General features: G+C 42.0%; 1 protein-coding gene across 1 annotated transcript; it reads left to right on the top strand.

The window, feature by feature from the left end:
• Nucleotides 1-2: 2 nt before the first annotated feature.
• On the top strand, nucleotides 3-24,272 carry LOC106611207 (striatin-3). The gene is made up of 16 exons (XM_014211184.2): nucleotides 3-475; nucleotides 10,887-10,990; nucleotides 11,176-11,249; nucleotides 11,362-11,443; nucleotides 11,724-11,900; nucleotides 12,170-12,305; nucleotides 12,737-12,878; nucleotides 15,597-15,733; nucleotides 20,457-20,632; nucleotides 20,756-20,803; nucleotides 20,952-21,073; nucleotides 21,307-21,474; nucleotides 21,649-21,789; nucleotides 22,068-22,175; nucleotides 22,382-22,468; nucleotides 22,612-24,272. The coding sequence occupies exons 1-16, from the start codon at nucleotides 227-229 to the stop codon at nucleotides 22,779-22,781; spliced, it is 2,121 nt and encodes a 706-aa protein (XP_014066659.1). The 5' UTR covers nucleotides 3-226; the 3' UTR covers nucleotides 22,782-24,272.
• The last annotated feature ends 2,907 nt before the right edge of the window (nucleotides 24,273-27,179 follow it).

Here is a 27,179-nt window from a genome sequence, read left to right as displayed (position 1 = left end):
TTCCTCACCCCCGCAGTAAGTAGAATAGACTCTCATATCCAAGGATCGGACTAATGGCGGTCGTCAAATCAGTACACTGAGAGCAAGTTCAAAACATAGCCCTGTCTCACTACAGTCGCCGAGGAATTTCAGGGAAAGGCATTGTCAAATCCATACGGGAATACTGAAAGGGGGAGGGGGGCGAATTCAAGCAGCAAATTGTGCTGGGACTTTCCTCTTCTTAAAAATGGATGAACACCCCGGCGGAGGAGGAGTTGGAATGGCCGCCCCAAGACCTCAGCAACAACCGCAGGGGAATAACAACGCTAATCCCCAAATCGGTGGTGGAGGTGGCTCAGGGATGGGGCAGCAGCATGACGAGATGCCACGGCCACAGCAGTATACCATCCCCGGTATCCTACATTATATCCAGCACGAATGGGCCAGATTCGAAATGGAGAGAGCTCATTGGGAAGTGGAAAGGGCCGAACTTCAGGTAGCAAGCTAACTTGGTTAACGTTACCTTAGCTAGCTAAATAAACACTATATTGAGCAACAATGCATTTTGCCTGGATAGTGTGCAACATTTGTTTTACACCCTTTCCATACAGTGGCCATGCTTCGATAGATAAACGTCTACTGTAGTTTGTCCGCCCAACTTGATTGTTAGTTATCAAATACCACCAGCTAGCTAGCTAGTCACGGATAACAGGTAACGTTAGATGGCTAACGTTAGCTTAGCACACAGCAGGATGGCAAACTATGTCACTCTTTTTACAGTGGAACATCATCAGGTTGATGTGTTTGCAATGTCTTACACGTGATTTTATTAATAATGTTGACTCTTGTTGTTGTGGTATTCATTTGGTAGTTTCAATTTAGAGTCGTAGAACTACAGAATGATCTAATCAAACCACTGACAGTCAACTAATCTCCGAGACTAGGAGCCATTTTGGTTTGGTCATTATGGCGACGACTTGGCTGGGTCTTCTTGAATCACGTTAGGTAACCATCAATCTTGAATAGGACTAAATCCCATTTTATTGATCATATCAGTTGTGCAATATTTCTAACAAATATTTTTTTGAAAGTTTATTTCAAACAAATCGAAAATCCCATAGTCTGATGCCAGTCAGATGGCTCGTGCCTGTGGTTAGCAAGCTAACGTCAACAGAGCTAGCTAGCTGTCAAGGCCCCACAGTCTGACACTGGCTTTTTTTAACCGATCGAACGGTTAAAAAAAACTCTGTGGCTTTAGACTTAGCTAGTTTGCTATCTAGCTACATTACTTTTATAGTTGTTTTTTGTTTCACGGATGCCATCTTGGCTAGGAATTATTTCTTATTTTTGTGCTTATTTTTTTACATTTTGCAAGGTTTTGTTATAACAAGTTTATGACATCAGCTAAGTGATAATTCTGTTTTGCGGAATGCAGAGATTAAAGGGAATGTTGGTTCAGTTTTATGATTGTAATAATAATAATGAATGTGGAAGTGTTGAAATGCCTGGGACAGAGTAGAGTACTGCTTTGTTTGAACACAACCCATACCAGGCCAGGTGAGGTGGAGGCAGACTTTACTGACTTGCTCAGTGACACATGCCTTCTGCATGACTCACCAGTCAAGAGACTGACATGGATAGAAGGCAGCACAGTCTTCCGCATCCCTGTAGTGCTCTGTGTATTTCCCCTCAGGACTAGTGAAGTGACAACACTACATGTTATGACCCTGTAATTGGGTGCCTCACTAGATGGCCAAAAAACGAGCCAGATTTAGGGCACTGTTAAGGGTTTATGTCTTAGGTATTTTTATATATTTTTTTTTACATTTCACATAGGCCCTATTTGAAGTACAATATGACAGATAATTGTCTTGTCAACATAAAGTAGTAGCCTATGACCTGCCTAATTTTCCAGAACCATATGCTGTTATATTGTTAAACTTTTTATTGATAAAACAATATGAATCAGTGTATGCTTTCTGAACTTCTGTGTTGGTCACATTATTTAAATGTAAAATTAATGAAGCAAGCTGACAGCCTAGATTATTTTGGTCAACTGCACCTTTCCTATTGTTCGAGTTGCTTTGCGGTCCAGCCACACCACTCAAGCAGTTAGCCTTGTTAGCACAAATCACTTCAATGTCCACAGCAGTCACATCAGGCCTGGAAGTATCTGGGTTAAATCAGGCTTTATAGGTCACTGAGACATCCAGGGCATATTATGAACCATTCTTATGTGCTCTGTTCTTCCTTTGCCCTGGCTGTAGAAGACATGCAGACAGACAGAGAAATGGTAGACAGGGCCCTTTCTATTCAGAATCTGGCTTGGAAATAAAATGTTTATTAACACACAGAGGCAGTGATTGTTCTATCTGGGTTTTATTTTTGATATGTTGATGCTGAGTATTTAAACACCACAATGAAGGTTTGACACAATTATGTTATCCAACTGATAACATGCTGTTCTCTCTTGATGAAATTGAAATCACTAACTCAATGTAGGCCTATATTCATACCTTAGTACACTGACTGCACACACAGAAATAATGTATTATTCACGTCATTCTTTCATTGTGCTTGATTTGGTGGGTGATGTATTTTTCCACTGGGCGCAGGTGTTTCCTCAGGATGTGTATGAGCCAGGTGGTGCACAACTATGTCAGCACTCTATCCTTAAAGCATCAGTGTTAATTAGTAGTACACTGGCATTTTCTTCCACAGTTCTTTCTTGGTTATACATAACATCTATAAGTAGACACGCTGAAAATAGCTGTTCTACTTAATATCCTACCCCGGCTCCTAAAAACGATGCAAACTGTGTGTATACATTTGACAGTTTCAGACTTGTCTGTTAATAAGGTATTATTTTTAGGCCAGCGTTGTGAAACCTAGATATGAGTTCACTGACATGTTTATTTGTTGTTTATTGAAGCAAGATGGCTTTTATACACACAAACAAGTAGACAGACAGGCGAATCCAAAATACAGCCCTAAATGTATCCAAATGTGTGAATAGGCCTAAGCTGTGTTCCTTTGCAGTGAAGTGGTAGGTATATGATACGTTGGGGACAACAAAGCTCCAAAAGGCGGCAATGTCTATTCCTGTTCCAATACAGCCCATTCCTTTGTCAGCATGTTAACTTGGGTCTGTGAGCTCACTGTGACCCCAGTCTGACCATTACACATCTCAACGCTGTGACCTCACACATACATAGCAGCTAGGCCTATACTGGCTTTACTAGCTGCACTGGGATTGGTTGGAGGTGGTATCTGAAGTGTGGTCCTTCGGGCAGGGGGGATTCCCAAAGTGGTTTTAGCAGTAGTGCTGTAACATTTAAATTATGATTATAGTTGAGATTTGATCTCTGATTAGTGTACTGTATTTGTAACTATGCCTGCCATGCTCCTATCAGGGATATTGAAAAGTGAGGTTAACAAATAGACTAATTAGTATGCCCTCTTAGATTTTAGCTGTATATTAAATGTACACATACAGTGATATTTATTTGAAGAACGTTGTAGCCAGCTGTATCTGCAGAGCTAGTAGCATGCTTGTGTAACAGACTACTCTGTCCCCTGGCTGTTGAGTTGGTTCCAGTGTGTACACAGCTGTTCGTTCAGCTGAAACCTTCCTTCTCCCTCTAGCTAACATTGACTGGCCAGACCTCCCATGCTTATGGTAATAGCAAGACGTTCATTTAGCCCTTGGACTTGCGTACCAAGGAAGCAGGCAAAAGGAAGAGAATATTGTACACAAAATATTACTGTTCTGTTTAAGAGACCTGATCTCAGTTGACTGAAGTGAATCCTATTATTAAAATTGACCCCAGTTCTCCCATGTTTTCCTGTAGAGTTAAATCTCCTCCTCCTTCTCTCCTTGAATGTGGACTCAATTATGTCTTATCTTATTACTGTGAGGGAGTGACTGGACCAGGTGAGTCAATGGTTCAGATCCACCGTAGTGTTTTCTTTGCTCGTATGATCTAATACCAGAGAGCAACGGAACTGTTATGTAAGCTATCCGGTGGCCCAAGATGTGGAGTCACTATGTCAGAGCCAGGGCACCACACTTTCTCAGTCTCCATGACTACGGAATGGAAATCGGTCTCCAGTTTACCTGTCAATTTACAACTGGGTCGCTATGGGCACCATGACACCCCAACAGTCAAGAGAGGGGTTTTTAGGGGCAGCTGTCTTAATATTCTATATAGGTGCAGGAGCTCAAGCAGTAGAACATTTGAGGTGCTGGTACTCTGCTTCCATGAGCTCCTGCCCAAGTCAAGCACTGCCCCTACAGTCAAGGGGCGGCTGACTAAAAATACCCCATGCCTGCTACCCTTTAAACGGCATTGGGTTTCACAGCTGCTCAGTACTCCCTAGCAGTACAGAGTTGAGCAGGAGAAGAGGGCCAGCTAAATAGTTCTGTATGAACTGAACACCCCTACAGGGGTGATGGTGCTAGAGAGGCCTGTGTTACAACCTGGGCCTGCTGCTCTGAGGATAGTCAGACACACTGCTAATTGCAGTCCTACCCTGACCCGCCAGGTCTATACCAAGGTTTCCCCAATTCATCTGTGCCTTTATAGCTTTTTGTTAGTTTAGCTCTATTTTTACATCCACAGTGATTCTTTGAGAGAAATGTTAAATGTGTAGGGTCAATGTTGTACAGCCGGGGTCACCAACCAGTCGATCACAAACAACTGGTTGATCTCCAAATCAAATTTCATTAGTCACATGCACCAAATACAACAGGTGTAGACCTTAAAGTGAAATGCTTACTTACGAGCCCCTAACCAACAATGCAGTTTAAAAAAAAATATATACGAATAAGAAATAAAAGTAACAAGTAATTAAAGAACAGCAGTAAAATAACAATAGCGAGACTATATACAGGGGGGGTACAGAGTCAATGTGCGGGGGCACTGGTTAGTCGAGGTAATTGAGGTAATATGTACATGTAGGTAGAGTTATTAAAGTTTATAACAACAGAGAGTAGCAGCGGGGGGGGGGGCAATGCAAATAGTCTGGGTAACCATTTGATTAGATGTTCAGGAGTCTTATGGCTTGGGGGTAGAAGCTGTTTAGAAGCCTCTTGGACCTAGACTTGGTGCTCTGGTACCGCTTGCCGTGCGGTAGCAGAGAGAACAGTCTGACTAGGGTGGCTGGAGTCTTTGACAATTTTTAGGGCCTTCCTCTGACACCGCCTGGTATAGAGGTCCTGGATGGCAGGAAGCTTGGCCCCAGTGATGTACTGGGCCGTTCGCACAACCCTCTGTAGTGCCTTGCGGTCGGAGGCTGAGCAGTTGCCATACCAGGCAGTGATGCAACCAATCAGGATGCTCTCGATGGTGCAGCTGTCGAACCTTTTGAGGATCTGAAGACCCATGCCAAATATTTTGTCTCCTAAGGTGGAGTAGGTTTTGTCGTGCCATCTTCACAACGGTCCACATCATCTCCTTTGTTCTTGAACATGTTGAGGGAGAGAAAAAGGAGATGATTGTGGACTACAGGAAAAAGACGACCGAGCACGCCCCCATTCTCATCGGCGGGGCTGTAGTGGAGCAGGTTGAGAGCTTCAAGTTCCTTGGTGTCCACTTCACCAACAAACTAATATGGTTCAAGGTAGAGGTCGACCGATTGTGATTTTTCAACGCCGATACCGATTATTGAAGGACCAAAAAAGTCGATACCGATTAATCAGACGATTTTCTTTATTTTTTTGTAATAATGACAATTACAACAATACTGAATGAACACTTGTTTTAACTTAATATAATACATAAATACTATCAATTTAGCCTCAATAAATAATGAAACATGTTCAATTTGGTTTAAATAATGCAAAAACAAAGTGTTGGAGAAGAAAGTAAAAGTGCAACATGTGCCATGTAAAAAAAGCTAACGTTTTAAGTTCCTTGCTCAGAACATGAGAACATATGAAAGCTGGTGGTTCCTTTTAACATGAGTCTTCAATATTCCCAGGTAAGAAGTTTTTGGTTGTAGTTATTATAGGAATTATAGGACTATTTCTCTCTATACGATTTGTATTTCATATACCTTTGACTATTGGATGTTCTTATAGGCACTTTAGTATTGCCAGTCTAACAGTATAGCTTCCGTCCCTCTCCTCGCTCCTACCTGGGCTCGAACCAGGAACACATCGACAACAGCCATCCTCGAAGCAGCGTTACCCATGCAGAGCAAGGGGAACAACTACTCCAAGTCTCAGAGCGAGTGATGTTTGAAACGCTGTTAGCGCGCACCCGGCTAACTAGCTAGCCATTTCACATCGGTTACACCAGCCTAATCTTGGAAGTTGATAGGCTTGAAGTCATAAACAGCTCAATGCTTGAAGAATTGCGAAGGGCTGCTGGCAAAACGCACGAAAGTGCTGTTTGAATGAATGCTTACGAGCCTGCTGGTGCCTACCACCGCTCAGTCAGACTGCTCTAGCAAATCATAGACTTAATTATAATATAATAAACATGAGCCTTATGTCATTAATATGGTCGAATCCGGAAACTATCATCTCGAAAACAAAACGTTTTTTTCTTTCAGTGAAATACGGAACCGTTACGTATTTTATCTAACGGGTGGCATCTGTAAGTCTAAATATTCCTGTTACATTGCACAACAATGTTATATCATAATTACGTAAAATTCTGGCAAATTAGTTCGCAACGAGCCAGGCGGCCCAAACTGTTGCATATACCCTGACTCTGCGTGCAATGAACGTAAGAGAACTGACACAATTTCACCTGGTTAATATTGCCTGCTAACCTGGATTTCTTTTAGCAAAATATGCAGGTTTCAAAATATATACTTCTGTGTATTGATTTTAAGAAAGGCATTGATGTTTATGGTTAGGTACAGTCGTGCAACGATTGTGACTTATTCGCAAATGCGCTTTTGTTAAGTCATCCCCCGTTTGACCAAGTTGGCTGTCTTTGTTAGGAAGAAATAGTATTCACACAGTTCGCAACGAGCCAGGCGGCCCAAAGTGCTGCATGTACCCTGACTCTGTTGCAGAGGTGACACATTTTCCCTAGTTAAAATAAATTCATGTTAGCAGGCAATACTAACTAAATATGCAGGTTTAAAAATATATACTTGTGTATTGATTTTAAGAAAGACATTAATGTTTATGGTTAGGTACACGTTGGAGCAACGACAGTCCTTTTTCGCGAATGCGCACCACATCGATTATATGCAACGCAGGACAGGCTAGATAAACGAGTAATATCATCAACCATGTGTAGTTAACTAGTGGTTATGATTGATTGTTTTTTATAAGATAAGTTTAATGCTAGCTAGCAACTTACCTTGGCTTCTTACTGCATTCGCGTAACAGGCAGGCTCCTCGTGGAGTGCAATGTAAAGCAGGTGGTTAGAGCGTTGGACTAGTTAACCGTAAGGTTGCAAGATTGAATCCCCAAGCTGACAAGGTAAAAATCTGTCGTTCTGCCCCTGAACAAGGCAGTTAACCCACCGTTCCTAGGCCGTCATTGAAAATAAGAATGTGTTCGTAACTGACTTGCCTAGTTAAAAAATATTATACAAAAAAAAATAATTAAAAAAATCGGTGGCCAAAAATACCGATTGTTATGAAAACTTGAAATCGGCCCTAATTAATCGGCCATTCCGATTAATCGGTCAACCTCTAGATCAAGGCATTCCTAGTCCATCACCAAACATTTCTGTTGAAAAGCCACTGATAAAAGCATAAAGGCTTGCTCTTCTTTTCTTTGATTTGTGCAGTTGGCGGTAGATGCACTTAATTCAGACACCCTGTGCACCAGGTAGGAAAAGTGTTCCTATTTTTAACCATTTTAATTTGTCTCCACCTACCTGGTGGACCAGGAGATCTGTGGCTAAGTTCAGTGCACTTACTGCGCTGGCCAATCGGATATCACAAATCACTGTGCCTACCTACAGCTTCCATGACCCCGGCCACAGCAAAGTTTGATAGTAGCCTATGTGAGATTTCATAACATTTAAAACCATGACCAGTGAAAGACTGTCAAAGAATACAGCAAAGAGCTGCTGTTTGTATGAGTGAGTTCATGTTTTAAGTTTTATTCAGCACTGTCAATAGTTTTTATTAAGCACAATTACAAAACATTAAATGCACTTCTCTACTTCCACTCGCGCTGCAGCTGCAATGAGTGAGTAGCCAAGTGTATCGATAGCCCTGTGTTTTTGTTATTATTAGCTATTTTAATATCGAGGAGTATTTCACTTTCTCTAGTCATAGAAACAACATGAATTTGTGCTGAGGCAGATGCGGTGCCACTCGAGTTTCGCCATCAGGTGGAAGACTGTCTCTCCTCTCTCTGGTCAATCACCGGTGGAAATGAAGGAGAGAGCAGGGACTGAGACGGACCCTCTGCTGCTCTCCATCTGCTGCGACTAATGCCATGTTCAAAACAACTGGGAACTCAAATATCCGACTTCAGTGTGTTCAAGACAACTGGGAACTCGGAAAAACTAGATCCGACTGGGAATTTTTTGGGGAACTGTAATCCAACTTGAAACCTCTGGCATCTTTCGAGAGCTCCGACTTTCGACCTGAAGTTCACTGAAGTCATGATTTGACCTCGTTTTTTCCCCCAGAATTCCCTGTTGGCTTGAAAGCACCATGACCATCAGATGCAGATACCATCAGTCCAGTAAAAAAAGTGAATTATTTCAAATTATGTTCAGCTGTGCCTCGCAAGTGCTTCACCAACTGATCTATTTTGTTATCAAAGCTCGAGTTTTGATATACACTGCTCAAAAAAATAAAGGGAACACTTAAACAACACAATGTAACTCCAAGTCAATCACACTTCTGTGAAATCAGACTGTCCACTTAGGAAGCAACACTGATTGACAATAAATGTCACATGCTGTTGTGCAAATGGAATAGACAACAGGTGGAAATTATAGGCAATAAGCAAGACACCGCCAATAAAGGAGTGGTTCTGCAGGTGGTAACCACAGACCACTTCTTAGTTCCTATGCTTCCTGGCTGATGTTTTGGTCACTTTTGAATGCTGGCGGTGCTTTCACTCTAGTGGTAGCATGAGACGGAGTCTACAACCCACACAAGTGGCTCAGGTAGTGCAGCTCATCCAGGATGGCACATCAATGCGAGCTGTGGCAAGAAGGTTTGCTGTGTCTGTCAGCGTAGTGTCCAGAGCATGGAGGCGCTACCAGGAGACAGGCCAGTACATCAGGAGACGTGGAGGAGGCCGTAGGAGGGAAACAACCCAGCAGCAGGACCGCTACCTCCGCCTTTTTGCAAGGAGGAGCAGGAGAAGCACTGCCAGAGCCCTGCAAAATGACCTCCAGCAGGCCACAAATGTGCATGTGTCTGCTCAAATGGTCAGAAACAGACTCCATGAGGGTGGTATGAGGGCCCGACGTCCACAGGTGGGGGTTGTGCTTTACAGCCCAACACCGTGCAGGACGTTTGGCATTTGCCAGAGAACACCAAGATTGGCAAATTCGCCACTGGCGCCCTGTGTTCTTCACAGATGAAAGCAGGTTCACATTGAGCACGTGACAGACGTGACAGAGTCTGGAGACGCCGTGGAGAACGTTCTGCTGCCTGCAACATCCTCCAGCATGACCGGTTTGGCGGTGGGTCAGTCATGGTGTGGGGTGGCATTTCTTTGGGGGGCCGCACAGCCCTCCATGTGCTCGCCAGAGGTAGCCTGACTGCCATTAGGTACCGAGATGAGATCCTCAGACCCCTTGTGAGACCATATGCTGGTGCGGTTGGCCCTGGGTTCCTCCTAATGCAAGACAATGCTAGACCTCATGTGGCTGGAGTGTGTCAGCAGTTCCTGCAAGAGGAAGGCATTGATGCTATGGACTGGCCCGCCTGTTCCCCAGACCTGAATCCAATTGAGCACATCTGGGACATCATGTCTCGCTCCATCCACCAATGCCACGTTGCACCACAGACTGTCCAGGAGTTGGCGGATGCTTTAGTCCAGGTCTGGGAGGAGATCCCTCAGGAGACCATCCGCCACCTCATCAGGAGCATGCCCAGGCGTTGTAGGGAGGTCATACAGGCACGTGGAGGCCACACACACTACTGAGCCTCATTTTGACTTGTTTTAAGGACATTACATCAAAGTTGGATCAGCCTGTAGTGTGGTTTTCCACTTTAGTTTTGAGTGTGACTCCAAATCCAGACCTCCATGGGTTGATAAATTAGATTTCCATTGATTATTTTTGTGTGATTTTGTTGCCAGCACATTCAACTATGTAAAGAAAAAAGTATTTAATAAGATTATTTCTTTCATTCAGATCTAGGATGTGTTATTTTCGTGTTCCCTTTATTTTTTTGAGCAGTGTATAATGTGGTCTGAGAAGAACAATATTTGCAGGCCAAGCATATAACCAATATGCTGTGATAATGTATTAGGCCTACTGCACAAACCTCATTCCTGCAGAACTGTTTTTATTAGGTTAATGTCATATTTTTAAAGTCATGTTTTAAATTTTTTTTAAAAAGAATAATCTTGAGCAGTAGATCTCTTCTTGCTTTTTTTAACTGCGAAAGTGATCTTGACTCAGAAAAGGTTAGTGACCACTGTTCTACAGGGTCCCTAGCTGGAATAGTAAGCCCCTACATGGGGGTTGTTTGTGTGAGTAATTCAAGTTGAATTTGATACAAAGATTTGATGGAGTAATTTTTTGAATGGAATTTTAGGACAAGAAGAAGCGTGTGGTAGTACTAGGTGATGAAGTTGTTGCTGCCTCTGAAACAGATCTGATGTTTAATAATTCAGTAGTGTTTGATACACCACAAAATATGACTGTAATGTGTAGTGCTTTCAAAGTTGAGAATGTAATGTTGACTTCATCGGCAGACCCAAACGTATTTCTTTTTTTTCTTCTCTTGTTTCTTTCAGGCTCGAATAGCATTCCTACAAGGAGAAAGGAAGGGTCAAGAAAATTTAAAGAATGATCTAGTTCGAAGAATAAAGATGTTAGAATATGCATTAAAGCAAGAAAGGTGAGTGTATACCTATTACCTAATCATTTTTTACGAGTCCATATAAGGCCCATTTCAATCTTAGTCTCATTTACCTCAATGCCTGACATTTATACATTGCCTGTAAATGTTGTGCATAACTGCAAAGTATGCTTTATTATCTCATCACATTTACTAATCTCTTTACTTTGTCTTTACTCTATTAGAGCAAAATACCATAAATTAAAATATGGAACAGAATTAAATCAAGGTGAAGTTAAGATGCCCAGTTTTGAATCAGGTACGGACCTCTCCTCTCTGAACTGCAATAAAACTTAATGATGACAAATAGAATATATTGACATACAGCTAGCTATACAGCGATTTCATTAACGTTGCTATTGTGTTTACAGAAGATACCAAAGACACAGAGGTCCCTGCTGTACCTCAGAATAGTCAGCTGACGTGGAAACAGGGCAGACAACTCCTCAGACAGTGAGTACTCTACAGACAGCACACACGGTTTACAGGGCCTCTCATGCAGCTAACACGCTTACTTATCGATCAAGATGAATTCCCATCCGGGCCTGCATCTCAGAATAGGAGTGCTGATCTAGGATAAGGTCCTACTTGTCTATGTCATCTTATTCCTTATGATCTAAAAGGTCAAACTGATCCTAGCGCAGCACTTCAACTCTGAGACGCTTTAGGAATACGTGCCCAGGTTTACTTAGTTAGCTAAGTAATTTTTATGTATAATTTTCTGTCCCAACAGATATCTTCAGGAAGTAGGTTACACGGACACAATACTAGATGTGCGGTCTCAGAGAGTGCGTTCGTTACTGGGCCTGTCCGGCTCAGAGCAGAATGGCTCAGTGGAAAACAGGAACCTGGATCAGATCCTCAATGGAGGGGAGTCTCCAGCCAAACGAAAGGGACAAGATATGAAAAGGTAGGTAGGTAGGCCTCATCTGATCATGCATACTGCCACTGACTTCAGTGAAGGTCTGAAGGAATTAGTGTTATCCAACTGACTCACTATTCCTGGCGACTTCCCAGATAGCAGATTTGTGATTGATTCTGTGCATTCTGCCTCTGTGTTCAGAACCGTCTGCTCTGAATAGCATTTGATGCATCATCCAGACCTGTGCCATGTATGTGAATAATCAAATCATCCACAGTGACGAATTGCTCTAAATCGTTTTCTACCTGTTTTACTAGGAATCCAGGAGATGTTCTGGAAACATTTAACTTCTTAGAAAACGCAGAGGACAGTGATGAAGATGATGATGAGGAGGGAGACCTGATGGAGGATATAGACAGTGGCAAACACACAATAAAAAAGCATAAGATGAAGGTGAAAACCTCTTTGCTACAGATAATTACATATGGTCATAAGTGAAAAGACCATTCCTAATGTTGTTCTAAATGTATTGCCGCTGTCATCACTGTGTAAATGGTTGTAATAATGGCTTACTAAGACGCAAGCGGTGCTTAGCTCTTGACACTAGACTAGTATCTTCAGACCTGATTCTAAATGTTGATATTCATAAAGAGAGAACCTTTAAATGCCTGCTGTGTTAAAGAAGTCAACACAATTAAATTGGTACAAGAGCATATGGAACGAACATACCAAGCACTAGTCTCCTAAAATCAAATCTGTAAAATAAAATTATTGTACGTTTTTTGTAAAAAAAAAAAATTAATACAAGTATTGTATTAACTCTATATCTGATAATCCCACTGTGCCAGACCTGGTGACTGACTGAATGTTTGTCATCTGTCCAGGTTGGGAACGAGGGCCTGGCCTCTGACCTTCCAGATGACCCCGACACAGAGGAGGCTCTGAAGGAGTTTGACTTCCTGGTGAATTCCGAGGATGGCGAAGGAGCAGGGGAGGCCCGGAGTTCAGGGGACGGGACCGAATGGGGTAAGAGGATATCAGATGCCTAACTCACTAGCTGCTGAGAGCTAACTTATAGATGTAAAGTCCTCTGTTTAGGGGACCTGCATGGTTCTGGTACCGGTTCTGACTGTCATTTTCAATAATAAAATATGTGGACACTGTAGATCGAAATGCCTTGCATTGAGCGATAGTCCTTCTTCCCACTGACAGAGTATGTTTTCTGAGCCTGTGTGGCATAGGATGTGAAATCTGAAACCACTTGAAGCTGGGATGTCCCTCCTACCATTTCATTTGCTCTTCTGACTGTTCATCAACTCCTGGCTGAAGCCAACCACTGACATGTTTGCAATCGTTACATTGTTGCACAGCAGGAGAGAGTGGTTTCATCATGGTAGCACATTCAGGGATCGATTTATAGCCATTCATCTACAATAATTATTCGTTTTTTTAAACAAAAAAAAACACTTTCTGTTTGTCATAGATGGATAATATGAGATGAAAGGCAAGTTCCTAAGAAGTTCAGGAAGCTAGAGCTCGGTGAGATTTTCACAGCAATAGCGGCAGACGTTTTGATCAAGTGAGACCTTCAGAAAGTATGCCCATTTTCTCTAACACTAAACATACAAATATGTATTTTACAGTTATACGGAAGGTTAGTCATTTTATCATTTGATAATGCTATATTTTGAAGGCATATGTCATTTCAAGTCTTATTCATACAGTTTAGTTGAATAGGAAATACATCAATACTGTATTTCATATTTCTATCATTTGAACTGTGTACATGAGCTTGTGTCCTCAGAAGTGACTACACCTCAGCAATTTATAACTATTTTTACAGGAAAGGTGAGATTTTAACCTTTCTTTGAGTATGCCGCATTACTAGTTATTGTTTATGGCCCTCTCATGATAAATAATAACTTTTGGGGATTACGTAGATGACATTTACAATGACATTTAGTTACATTAAACTCCCTAGAGTTGTTTGCCGCACCGGTGCGTCAGTCTAAGTTACATAACAAAAATATCCCAATCAAAATCTGTCAGTTTAAACTAGAGATCTCAGATATTTTTGCACCAGATGTGTCTCAATCCACCGCATCCGGCAATGTTGCACTTCCGCATCTGTGATAAAAGGTGGCAGAGCCAAAGAGGTGTTTGTTAGACCATGAGATATCCCAAAAATCGGTATTCTTAAGAAAATGTCTGTACGGTTTGACGTACAAGCTAATGGGACCCCACTGTGGAAGAGGAGATTTTCACGAACACATGTTTTGCTCTCCGAACCCCACAAGTGTCACGGAACTTGTCTGAAGGTAACCAGTACAGGTTTAAAAAAACGAATGGAAGTATGAAGATAGTTTTGTATGAATGTGTTATTCAATCCCTTTCAATGGGCTTTAGTAGTAAAGGCCAAAATGTTAATATATTTTTTTATATACCTAAAGGGGTCCTAAAATTCCAAATCAAATAGCCTAATCATACATAGTATGACCATCTTAAAACAATTCCATATGTCAGCTTAGCACCCCCCTCCCCCAACTTCTCAGACTCTAAAGAATTTACTGGTTGTACCCCATTCTGCATCATGTCCAATTGGCATAAATGCGCCAAGTCTAATTTGTTAGCCTATATGGATGTTGGGTACAAGATCTTTGGACTATGTGTGTGTGTTAGGTAGAGGATACTTGTCTATGTGTGGGCCAGTGGTAGATATAATTGAACTGGGGTGGGGGGCTATTCTGATGTGCAGCAAGAAAGGCCCACCCTGTGGAATCTCAATTGCGCCGATGCTGCGTCAGCATTCCTCCTCACTTGTGCACAGGATATTCTGAGCCCTCGCCTGGCCCTGCCACACACACCTCATTGCTGCTGCATGCCCTGTTCTAATCACAGACTCTAGGGTCAGTCACAGTACCCTCAGGCAGCACTACTCTCAGCATTACTCTCAGCACAACGCTCCACAGTGGCTGAGAGAAAGAGTTGCATACAGAGCACCAGTCAGGCTCATTAGTCATGAAATGAACCCTGTTCTATACAGTGCTAGTCTATTTGTTTTAGTTTTGTGCAGGAGGCCTAACCTGTGTCATTGCTTCTCCTCATTAAAGCTGCAATATGTAACTTTTTGGGCGACCTGACCAAATTCACATAGAATTGTATGTTATAGATCTGTCATGCTCATTGATAGCAAGTCTAAGAAGCAGTAGGTCAGTTCTATGTGCGCAAGTTCTATGCTTCCGGTTTTTAGACCGGGTTAAGTTCAATTTTTGCACCTTTTTGGTTTTGTACATGAGCTGAAAATATAATATTTGGGGGTTATGGAAAATATATTTCATAGCGCTTTAGATGGTACAATAATTTCCTACACTATACTTGCTTGTTTTGTCACAAACTGAAATTAAGCAAACTATTAGAATTTCAGCAATCAGGAAATGGCGGGGCAATTTCTGCGTTGTGCATCTTTAATGTTAGTCTGTTTAGGAAATTGTTTGTTTCATTGCATGCATCAAAATGTTTTACTCAGGCTTTGACGTCTACCCAGGGGAATACTTCACTTTCTACTAGTGTTTAACATGGCAAGACAATATTTTCTGTCTAGCAGCTTAGTCTTTCCCATTTAGGTGAATGTTTTAGCACCCTGCTGAGAGGAGCTGAGCTCTTTGGTTACCAAGCATCTCTCTCTGTCTAGGTGTGGCCTGTATGGTGTTTACTAAAACCTCCTCCTCTCCGTCCTGTTCTTAGCCGAGCCCTTACCGTTTCCCTCAGGCGGGGGCAAGTCTTTTATCATGGGCTCTGATGACGTGTTGGAGAGTGTCCTGGGACTGGGAGACCTAGCTGACCTCACTGTCTCCAATGACGACGCCGACTACAGCTATGACGTAAGCACCACGATTCCCACCTGCCATCAGTGAACCCTGAACACCCCCACCCCCTGACAATGTACATATTGCCAAAGCTTACTTTGGATATTTACAATATTAAGCAGCTCTTTGCATCCTCCCCCAACAGGACGGGTAGCCTATTCTCATCAGAGAGATCTTCTCTGGAAAATCATTATTTTAGTCTTTTTGGGGTTTACTGCCAGGGCCCAGGTCTGGCAGTACTGCTCTAGCAGGCCCAGGCTCTGCTGTAGGCCATGTGCTGTGGGTGACAGCAGGCATAGGTCATCTGCGAAGAGTAGGCATTTAACCTCTGAATTGTGGAGACTAACACCAGGGGCTGAGGATTTTTCTAGAATTGTGGCAATTTGTTGACTTAAATATTGAAGAGTGCAGGGCTCAGATTGCAACCCTGGCGAAGGCCCCGCCCCGGTTAAAGAATTCAGTTATTTTCTTGGCAGTTTTAATGCTGCACGTATTGCCAGTATACATTGATTTGTTTCACCTCCTACACCACTTTCAATACCTTTTGTAGAACAGTCCTGTATGCCAAATAGAATCAAATGCTTTTTGGAAGTCGATAAAGCAAGCGTATATTTTGGTAGACATGTTTATCTATCAGGGTGTGTAGAGTGTAAATATGATCAGCCATGCAATGTTTTTGTATAAATCTAATTTGGCTTTTACTCAAGACATTGTGCTTATTAAAGACGTTTAGAACTCTTACATTTATAATACTACAGAAAACCTTCCCCAGGTTACTGTTCACACAAATGCCTCTGTAATTGTTAGGGTCAAATTTGTCTCCGTTCTTGAAGATATTGGTTCTTGATTCCAGATGTCAGGGAAATAACCTACACTCAGGATCAAATTAAACAGTTTTAATATAGCCAATTGAAATTTTGCATTAGTGCGTTTGAGCATCTCATTTAGGATGCCATCAGGGCCTGTATGCTTTTTTTATTTTCAATTTGAGGGCCTGAAGTTTCTTATAGAGCTCCTAGTCAGATTTTGATTGTCCTTTATAGCTTTTTCTAATCCATTCAACTTCTCATGAATTTGGCATTGCTCTGCGTTTGTGTCAATTTGAACGGTGTTGTAGAGTGTTTTAAAATGGGTTGTCCATATGTCACCATTTTTGTATCGCTAATTCCTCTTGTTTAGATTTTTTTAGTTTTTTCACCATTATTTGGGTCTCTGTGCTTTTGGTTGGATAGTGTTCTAAGTTTTTTCCTTATTTTACAATCTGCATCAAACCAGTTGTCATCTGTGGTCTTAATTTATTTTTTTTATCAATGAACACTTATTTTAACTTAATATAATACATCAATAAAATCAATTTAGCCTCAAATAAATACTGAAACATGTTCAATTTGGTTTAAATAATGCAAAAACAAAGTGTTGGAGAAGAAAGTAAAAGTGCAATATGTGCCATGTAAAAAAGCTAACGTTTAAGTTCCTTACTCAGAAAATGAGAACATATGAAAGCTGGTGGTTCCTTTTAACATGAGTCTTCAATATTCCCAGGTATGAAGTTTTAGGCTGTAGTTATTATAGGAATTTTAGGACTATTTCTCTCTGCCATTTGTATTTCATATACCTTTGACTATTGGATGTTCTTATAGGCACTATAGTATTGCCAGTGTAACAGTATAGCTTCCGTCCCTCTCCTCGCCCCTACCTGGGCTCGAACCAGGAACACATCGACAACAGCCACCCTCAAAGCATCGTTACCCATCGCTCCACAAAAGCCGCGGCCCTTGCAGAGCAAGGGGAACAACTACTCCAAGTCTCAGAGCGAGTGACGTTTGAAACGCTATTAGCATGCACCCCGCTAACTAGCTAGCCATTTTACATCGGTTACACCAGCCTAATCTCGGGAGTTGATAGGCTTGAAATCATAAACAGCTCAATGCTTGAAGCACAGCGAAGAGCTGCTGGCAAACGCACGAAAGTGCTGTTTGAAGGAATGCTTATGAGCCTGCTGTTGCCTACCACCGCTCAGACTGCTCTATCAAATATCAAATCATAGACTTAATTATAACATAATAAACACACAGAAATACGAGCCTTTGGTCATTAATATGGTCGAATCCGGAAACTATCATTTCGAAAACAAAATGTTTATTCTTTCAGTGAAATACGGAACCGTTCCATATTTTATCAAACGGATGGCATCCCTAAGTCTTAATATTGCTGTTACATTGTACAACCTTCAATGTCATGTCATAATTATGTAAAATTCTGGCAAATTAATTACGGTCTTTGTTAGGAATAAATGGTCTTCACACAGTTCGCAACGAGCCAGGCGGCCCAAACTGCTGCATATACCCTGACTGCTTGCACGGAACGCAAGAGAAGTGACACAATTTCCCTAGTTATAAGAAATTCGTCTTAGCAGGCAATATTAATTAAATATGCAGGTTTAAAAATATATACTTGTGTAATGATTTTAACTTCTTTGGGCTAGGGGGCAGTATTTTGATGTCCGGATGAAAAACGTGCCCAAAGTAAACTGCCTGCTACTCAGGCCCAGAAGCTAGGATATGCATAGAACACTCAAAAGTTTCTAAAACTGTTAAAATTGTGTCTGTGAGTATAACAGAACTTATTTGGCAGGCGAAACCCCGATGACAAACCATCCAGGATTTTTTTGTTTGTTGAGGTGACAGTGATTTCAATAGGATTTCTATGTGTATCTAGATTTATAAGGCACTTGCTTGCAGTTCCTAGCGCTTCTACTGGATGTCAACAGTCTTTAGAAATTGGTTGATGTTTTTCTTTAGAGAAATGAAGAAGTACAGCAGTTGTGAACGAGGGTCCAGCCTAGTGCACTCTGTTTTGATGCACGCTCCAGGTCACGCGCTTTACGTTTTTTTTATCCGGTATTGAACACGTTTATCCCGTCTTACATTTGATCTATTATTTACGTTAAAAAATACCTACAGTTGTATTAGAAAAGTTGTTTCAAATGTTTGGACAGCGTTTACAGGTAACTTATTAGATATTTTGTAGTCATGCTGGGCGAGTTGGAACCGGTGTTTTTCTGAATCAAACGCGCCAAATAAATGGACATTTTGGAGATATAATGACGGAATTAATCAAACAAAAGGACCATTTGTGATGTTTATGGGACATATTGAAGTGCCAACAGAAGAAGTTCTTCAAAGGTAAGGCATGAATTAAATTGTTATTTCTGACTTTTGTGTTGCGCCTGGCGGGTTGAAATCTGATTTTCATGTGTTGGTATGCTGGGCGCTGTCCTAAGATGATCGCATGGTTTGCTTTCGCCGTAAAGACTTTTTGAAATCTGACACGGTTGCTAGATTAACGATAAGTTAAGCTTTAATTTGGTGTATTGCACTTGTGAAAGTTTTATATTTTTAATATTTATTTTTTTGAATTTGGCGCTCTGCCATTTCACCGGATGTTGTCAAATCAATCCCGTTAACTTCTTTGGGCTCAAATCCCGTTTTAAAGAAAGGCATTGATGTTTATGTTTAGGTACACATTGGTGCAAAGACTGCTTTTTTTTTGCGAATGCGCTTGTTAAATCATCACCTATTTGGCGAAGTAGGCTGTGATTCGATGAGAAATTAACAGGCACCGCATCGATTATATGCAACGCAGGACACACTAGATAAACTAGTAATATCATCAACCATGTGTAGTTAACTAGTGATTATGTTAAGATTGATTGTTTTTTATAAGTTTAATGCTAGCTAGCAACTTACCTTGGCTTCTTACTGCTCTCGCGTAACAGGTAGTCAAGCCTGCAAGGCAGGTGGTTAGAGCGTTGGACTAGTAATCGGAAGGTTGCAAAAACAAATCCCCGAGCTGACAAGGTAAAAAGCTGTCGTTCTGCCCCTGAACAAGGCAGTTAACCCTCTGTTCCTAGGCTGTCATTGTAAATAAGAATGTGTTCTTAACTGACTTGCCTAGTTAAATAAAGGTGTGTAAAACAAAAAATAAAAAAATACCGATTACCAATTGTTATGAAAACTTGAAATCAGCCCTAATTAATCGGCCATTCCGATTAATCGGTCGACCTCTAATAAATATGTTGTTTTTTACTGCTAGATTGAAGCCTTCTTTACTGTGAGTAAATGTGTTATCCAGGAAGTTATCTAAGAGTGTTTGGATATTTTGGTTACAGGTTGCTTTCTGGTATTCTTCTGTGCTGTTTTGGGCCTATCTGTATGAGTTTCTGATGTTGTACGGCTTACTGGGCTGTGAATGTGTGGTTTCCATGTCTGTTCTTTTGAGGAACAACGTAATTTGGCTGTGATCAGACAGAGGTGTTAGTGGCTTGACAGTGAATGAGCTGAGAGAGAAAGGGTCAATGTCTGTAATCATATAGTGTACTGTGCTGTGGCCAATAGGTGAATCTCCCCAAAGAGTCCCCCCATAACCTACCATAGAAAAAGTTGCAGCTCTGTACTTTGTCACTCCTTTTCTCTCTTTTTCTCTCTCTCTGTCTAATTTCTCTCTCTCTCTCTATAACTATAACAAAGCGTTGAGAGGGGGAATGTTCTTGCTTTGACAGTTGGTCAGAATCATCACAAGTCATTAGGAAGTGGAGGGGCATACCGCCCTCCAGTAGTTCAAGTGCAGTCTATTCCCCCCTTGCTAACTCACCACCAAGCTGTCTCCATTTTTCACTCCACACTTGTTTAAAGTTGCCCTTCTCTTCTCCTCCCCTGTCCGGTCTATCTATTTTTAGCTGCCAGCCAATAAGGACACGTTCAGGAAGACGTGGAATCCAAAGTACACCCTGCGCAGCCACTTTGACGGGGTCAGGGCTCTGGCCTTCCATCCTGTAGAGCCTGTCCTGGTCACTGTGTCTGAGGACAACACCCTCAAACTGTGGAACCTGCAGAAGACTGTGCCTGCCAAAAAGTAAACACACACACTTGTTTACATGGTTGGATTATCTTGTCATTATGGAATTATAGAATGCATCATTAGATTAAATGGGTCTGAAAACCCTTTTTAAAGAATTGTTTGTTTCCTCTTCTTTAGAAGTGCCTCTTTTGATGTGGAGCCTATTTATACGTTCAGAGCTCATGTGTAAGTATCTATTTACCAGAAGGTGCAGTGGTAAAAAAGACAACCTAATAGGATAAAGCTATAATCAATCAATACAACTGTTTTGCATTTGGCTTTCTCTCACTGTATAATGATGTAAAAGATTAAAAGTCCCCTTTCCTCTTCTCAGGGGGCCTGTGCTGTCCCTGGCTATGAGTTCCAATGGAGAGCAGTGTTACAGTGGAGGGATTGACCACACAATACAGTGGTGGAACATCCCCAGCTCCAACGTGGACCCTTATGACACCTATGGTAAGGTTGGCACATTTAGCATGGCCAATATTCTGTCTCTCCTCTGTGCCTTCACACATTGACCACAGTAACAGAAGTCAGGAATACTTTCATTCATCTGTCATATTATTGGAATTGACTAGTAGACTTTCTCTTCACTTTATTCCAATCACGTCATTGAGTAATCACAGAGCTGTTTTTCCACCCTTATTTAATGGGTATGACTGACCCTGTCTCCTCCTCCAACCCCTTAGACCCCAGCGTCCTGGCTGGAACCTGGCTGGGCCACACAGACGCCGTGTGGGGGCTGGCCTACAGCGGGATCAAGAACCGCCTGCTGTCCTGCTCTGCAGACGGAACCGTCAAGCTGTGGAACCCCCAGGAGAAGAACCCATGCATCAGCACTTACAATGCAGAGAAAGGTAAGAACGCTGTGCACTTGACCTTCCCCAGTAGTGTGATGGATAACTAGTGTAATGGAGAGCTTTTTATCCACACGGACATGACACTGGCACTTGTCTGTGTGGCCAAGGTCAGAGAATACTGGTGTAAAAGCCTCTTTAACTGACAGGTGTCTCTGTCTGTGTGTTCTACAGAGCACGGCATCCCCACTGCGGTGGACTTCAACGGCTGTGACCCCGCCCACATGGTGGCGTCCTTCAACACAGGCAACGCTGTGATCTATGACCTGGAGACGTCCCAGACCGCCGTGGTGTTCGCTGGTCAGGGGGAGAGCAGTAAGTCTACAATTTAGAGTAGAACCCTAATCCTGACCTAGTCCAAACCCTAGCCTGGAGCCTTATTTAACATACTAGCGATGCTAACCCTAAGCTCTGTGGTAAGACTGGGGAACTTTTAAATACTGCATTCTGCTATTTGTTGTTGTTCTCCTGTGACCATGCTAGATATATGATATATCCTCCTAGAGAAGAAGTAAACAGTTTTAACTGTGTCTTCATTCCAGATGGTGTATTAATAGTGAGTTGTGTTGACCCATCCTCTCCTCTGTTTTCAGCTCTGCCTGCAGCCAACCACATCAACAAGGTAGTGAGTCACCCCACCCTGCCGATCACCATCACGGCCCACGAGGACAGGAACATCAAGTTCTTTGACAATAAATCGGGTAAGTGGGCAGGAGGGGACACTGTTTAGCTAGTTACTCTCATTGTTACGTCTCTGTCTGCCATATCTCTGTACTGACTGTTATGTCTCTGTCTGCCATATCTCTGTACTGACTGTTACGTCTCTGTCTGCCATATCTCTGTACTGACTGTTACGTCTCTGTCTGCCATAACTCTTTATGGACTGTTACGTCTGCCTGTCGTGTAGGTAAAGTGATCCATGTGATGGTGGCCCACCTGGATGCCGTTACCAGCCTGGCTGTGGACCCCAACGGGATCTACCTGATGTCAGGAAGTAAGTACAAGCCACACTACTGCTCACTCACACTGTAGCAACACATTTTGTATGGACAAGAAAAGTCTTCTTTTTGAGTTCAGGTAGCTAGTACCTCTGTTTCAAAATGTTTTCTCCCTACTGAACACATTCCTCCTCCGTAGGCCACGACTGCTCTATCCGTCTGTGGAACCTGGACAGTAAGACCTGTGTGCAGGAGATCACTGCCCACCGCAAGAAGTCTGACGAGTCCATCTATGACGTTGCCTTCCACCCGTCTAAGGCATACATAGCAAGTGCCGGGGCTGACGCCCTGGCCAAAGTGTTTGTGTAGTAGACCTGTGCTGCTCTGCCAGGTTGAGTGGGTAGACACAGAGAGAAAGAATGGACTGCTTCACTGCCTTGTTTAACAAGAGTAGCATTTTATGACACTACATTGAAGCTGCCTCCCTCCACCCCATCCATGTTGAACTCAACACTTGACAGAAACCAGGTGCCAAGGGGACTTATGCCAGGCGTGGTGGTGGAGAAGCGCCCAATCAGTTTTATCCTGTTTTCAAACTAAAACAACATTTACCTGTAATTTACTGTAAGTTTAAAAAGCTGGAGTAAAACAAACTAGTGTATGTAGCCTTTTTGACTGGGTTTGAGCTGAGCTAATATCTGTTCTGTCGGTATAGTTCAATGGCCGAGGGACAATTGAGATTTCACCTGATTCATACTACAGGGCTGACCCCTCACCATACAGGGCTGACCCCAACCATACAGGGCTGGCTCTGATATTTTATTTTCATCACGGTTCCAGTAACTATGGTGGATTTGTAACCAGTTCAGCTCGGTTTTGTTTGGCTTGCTAGTGTGAGAAGGGTATTTAACAGGACATGGCCACAGCCCCTGGTGGGCCGACTGGGAGACCCTGCGGCGTCAGTTCAGTTCACACTAAACATGAGTCAGGCGTGAAATATAGTCAGTCAACTTCACACTTTAGCATTAGTTTCATGACATTTTTGTGTAAAAAAAAAATATATATAGTTTTTATAATCCTTTTTATATAAATAAAGTCTGTCATAACAGCACTGAAAATGATGTATTAAAAAAAAAAGGGAATATTTATTCCCGGTCTGAACCCTCCGTCACAACTCATTATGTCCCCCACAACCATCATCTTACTGTTCCCCCGTCACTGAAAACACTCAGTGATCTCACCCTTCCTAACCCAAGGATGTGATCTCTGACATTGCTTTTACCTGGCTTTGTCACATGAGTAAAGACTGTAGGACTAAAAGAAGCACAGTTCATGGCTTCCTGAGAGAGCGCTCTCTTTTCAAATAAACTGCATCATCCTATCACTATGTGATATTTTGTACACCTTACTGTATTTGAGTTTATTTATCACAGGTTATTAGACATCTTTATGCTATGTCAGTGCTTTGAAGCAAGCATGGGGTGTAACCGTTTTATTTTTCTTAATTTTGTTTTAAGTGATTGGAATAGCAAACATAAGATTAATCACGACTCAGTCTTTTGTTTGATTGTACTTTTCTATTTTATCCTGCAAAACTATTTTTTGTTCAAACATGCTACAATTTATGGTGTAACTAAATGCTTTTGTTTGTGTAATGCATGATAAATACAATAGTCTTTTTTCTAGTCTTCCAAAAAAAAGGTTCTGGTCAGTTTGCGAGTTTTGATGAGTTTTGTAAGGTTTTTGATTTACAAACTATGAATCAGCAGATTTTAAAGATTGTACTACATAGCAAAATGAAACAGTTGAAAAATAATGTATATAAAATGTCTATAATAAATATTAAATGGTGTACCTGTACAAAGTCTGTTTTTGTTTGTAATGCATGCAACCTTGTTTTGTTGGATTAATTGTGTTTGCAAGATAAAACAAATCTATTGAAATGAGGGATGAAAAATGGCTTTATTGAAAGAAATTATAGTAAGATATAGAATCATACAATTCTCCCCCCCCAAAAAATCCCTTTACATATAGTACAGGTCAACATGCAAATGTACTGTAGGTATGGCCTTTCTAGGGAGTTTTTCCTAGCCACCGTGCTTCTTTCACATGCTTTGCTTGCTGTTTGGGGTTTTAGGCTGGGTTTCTGTACAGCACTTTGAGATATCAGCTGATGTACGAAGGGCTATATAAAAATAAATTTGATTTGACATGGTGTACAGTATACAAAATAAACTGGAAGCCATATCAAGCTGAGAAGTGATACCAGTTTATATTACAGTGTATTGTTGATGAGGCTGAAAGAGAAAGAATACCTTGCTCATCACTAACCGATCTATAGGTATATACACTGTACATGCAAAATTATGTAGACGCCCCTTCAAATTAGTGGACAAGCTTTTTTCCGGATGCCCCAAACAATCGGAAAGGGGATTCATCAGAGAAAATTACTTTACCCCAGTCCTCAGCAGTCCAATCCCTGTACCTTTTGCAGAATATCAGTCTGTCCCTGATGTTTTTCCTGGAGAGAAGTGGCTTCTTTGCTGCCCTTCTTGACACCAGGCCATCCTCCAAAGGTCTTCGCCTCACTGTGCGTGCAGATGCACTCACACCTGCCTGCTGCCATTCCTGAGCAAGCTCTGTACTGATGGTGCCCCGATCCCGCAGCTGAATCAACTTTAGGAGACGGTCCTGGCGCTTGCTGGACTTTCTTGGGCGCCCTGAAGCCTTCTTCACAACAATTGAACCGCTCTCCTTGAAGTTCTTGATGATCCGATAAATGGTTGATTTAGGTGCAATCTTACTGGCAGCAATATCCTTGCCTGTGAAGCCCTTTTTGTGCAAAGCAATGATGACAGCACGTGTTTCCTTACAGGTAACCATGTTTGACAGAGGAAGAACAATGATTCCAAGCACCACCCTCCTTTTGAAGCTTTCAGTCTGTTATTCAAACTCAATCAGCATGACAGAGTGATCTCCAGCCTTGTCCTCGTCAACACTCACCTGTGTCAATGAGAGAATCACTAACATGTCAGCTGGTCCTTTTGTGGCAGGGCTGAAATGCAGTGGAAATGTTTTTGGGGGATTCAGTTCATTTGCATGGCAAAGAGGGACTTTGCAATTAATTGCAATTCACCTGATCACTCTTCATAACATTCTGGAGTATATGCAAATTGCCATCATACAAACTGAGGCAGCAGACTTTGTGAAAATATATATTTGTGTCATTCTCAAAACTTTTGGCCACGACTGTACATAGTCAGGAAGAATTCTGTCCGAGGGGTGTCACTGAAAATACAAGAAAATAAGATTGTATTTGTCACATGCTTTGTAGACAACAGGTGTAGACTAACAGTGAAATGCTTTCTTACATGTCCATTTTCAACAATGTTAAAGATAAGATAAACATGTTAAATAGAATGTGACACGAGGAATAAATACAGAGTGAATAACGAATAACAATAACTAGTAAAAATAACATGCTATATGCAAGCAGTACCAGTACCGAGTCCATGTGCAGGGGTACCAGGTATTTGAGGTAGCTATGTACTGTACATATACTTACAGTGCATTTGGAAAGTATTCAGATCCCTTGACTTTTTCCACACTTTTTTTTACGTTACAGCCTTATTCTAAAATGTATTAAATAAAACAGTTCATCAATCTACACACAATATCCCACAATGACAAAGCAAAAACAGGTTTTTAGAAACGTTTGGAAGTTTATAAAAAAAATTAAAACAGAAAAGTATTCAGACCCTTTGCTATGAGACTTGAAATTGAGCTCAAGTGCATCCTGTTTCCATTGATCATCATTGAGATGTTTCTACAACTTGATTGGAGTCCTCCTGTGGTAAATTCAATGAATTGTACATGAATTAGAAAGATACACACCTGTCTATATAAGGTCCCACAATTGACAGTGCATGTCAGAGCAAAAACCAAGACATGAGGTCGAAAGATTTGTCCTTAAATCAAATCAAATCTCCGAGAGCTCCGAGACAGGACTGTGTCAAGGCACAGGTCTGGGGAAGGGTACCAAAAACGTCTGAAGCATTGAAGGTCCCTAAGAACACAGTGGCTTCCATCATTCTTAAATGGAAGAAGTTTGGAACCACCAAGACTCTTCCAAGAGCTGGCCGCCTGGCCAAACTGAGCGATTGGGGGAGAAGGGCCTTGGTCAGGGAGGTGACCAATAACCCGATGGTCACTCTGACAGAGCTCCAGAGTTCCTCTGTGGAGATGGGAGAACCTTCCAGAAGGACAACCATCTCTGCAGCACTTCACCAATCAGGCCTTTATGGTAGAATGGCTGGACGGAAGCCACTCCTCAGTAAAAGGCACATGACAGCCTGCTTGGAGTTTGCCAAAAGGCACCTAAAGCACTCTCAGACCATGAGAAACAAGATTATCTGGTCTGATGATACTAAGATTGAACTCTTTGGCCTTAATGTCAAGAGTCACGTCTGGAGGAAACCTGGCACCATCCCTACGGTGAAGCATGTTGGCAGCATCATGGCACCTGAGGTGCCTTATGTTGAGGTTGAAGAGGTGAAACTCTATAGCAGTGCCAAACATTATCCCTCTCCGGGCCTACACAGCCTCTTAGTCTTTGCCCTGCTATTGAACTCCTCCAGCCTCACCGGTGCACGGCTGCTCCACACACGCTGGACACAGCTACTTAAAACCCAAGAACCGAACACAGACACCCTCCAAAGAGAGAGAGAGAATAAATAGGGAATACTGTCTGAGCTCCTTGTGTTTTCT

The sequence above is a fragment of the Salmo salar genome, chromosome ssa09 (assembly GCF_905237065.1).
Source record: "Salmo salar chromosome ssa09, Ssal_v3.1, whole genome shotgun sequence".
NCBI lineage: Eukaryota > Metazoa > Chordata > Actinopteri > Salmoniformes > Salmonidae > Salmo > Salmo salar.
This window is presented reverse-complemented; position numbering and strand designations above follow the sequence as displayed.

What these genes read in the sequence shown, in the direction of transcription:
- LOC106611207 (XM_014211184.2), top strand. Translation starts at nt 227, where the DNA reads ATGGATGAACACCCCGGCGGAGGAGGAGTTGGAATGGCCGCCCCAAGA. An exon ending in TGGAAAGGGCCGAACTTCAG is followed by an intron (nt 476 to 10,886) that starts GTAGCAAGCTAA and finishes TGTTTCTTTCAG; the next exon opens with GCTCGAATAGCATTCCTACA. An exon ending in GATGCCCAGTTTTGAATCAG is followed by an intron (nt 11,250 to 11,361) that starts GTACGGACCTCT and finishes TTGTGTTTACAG; the next exon opens with AAGATACCAAAGACACAGAG.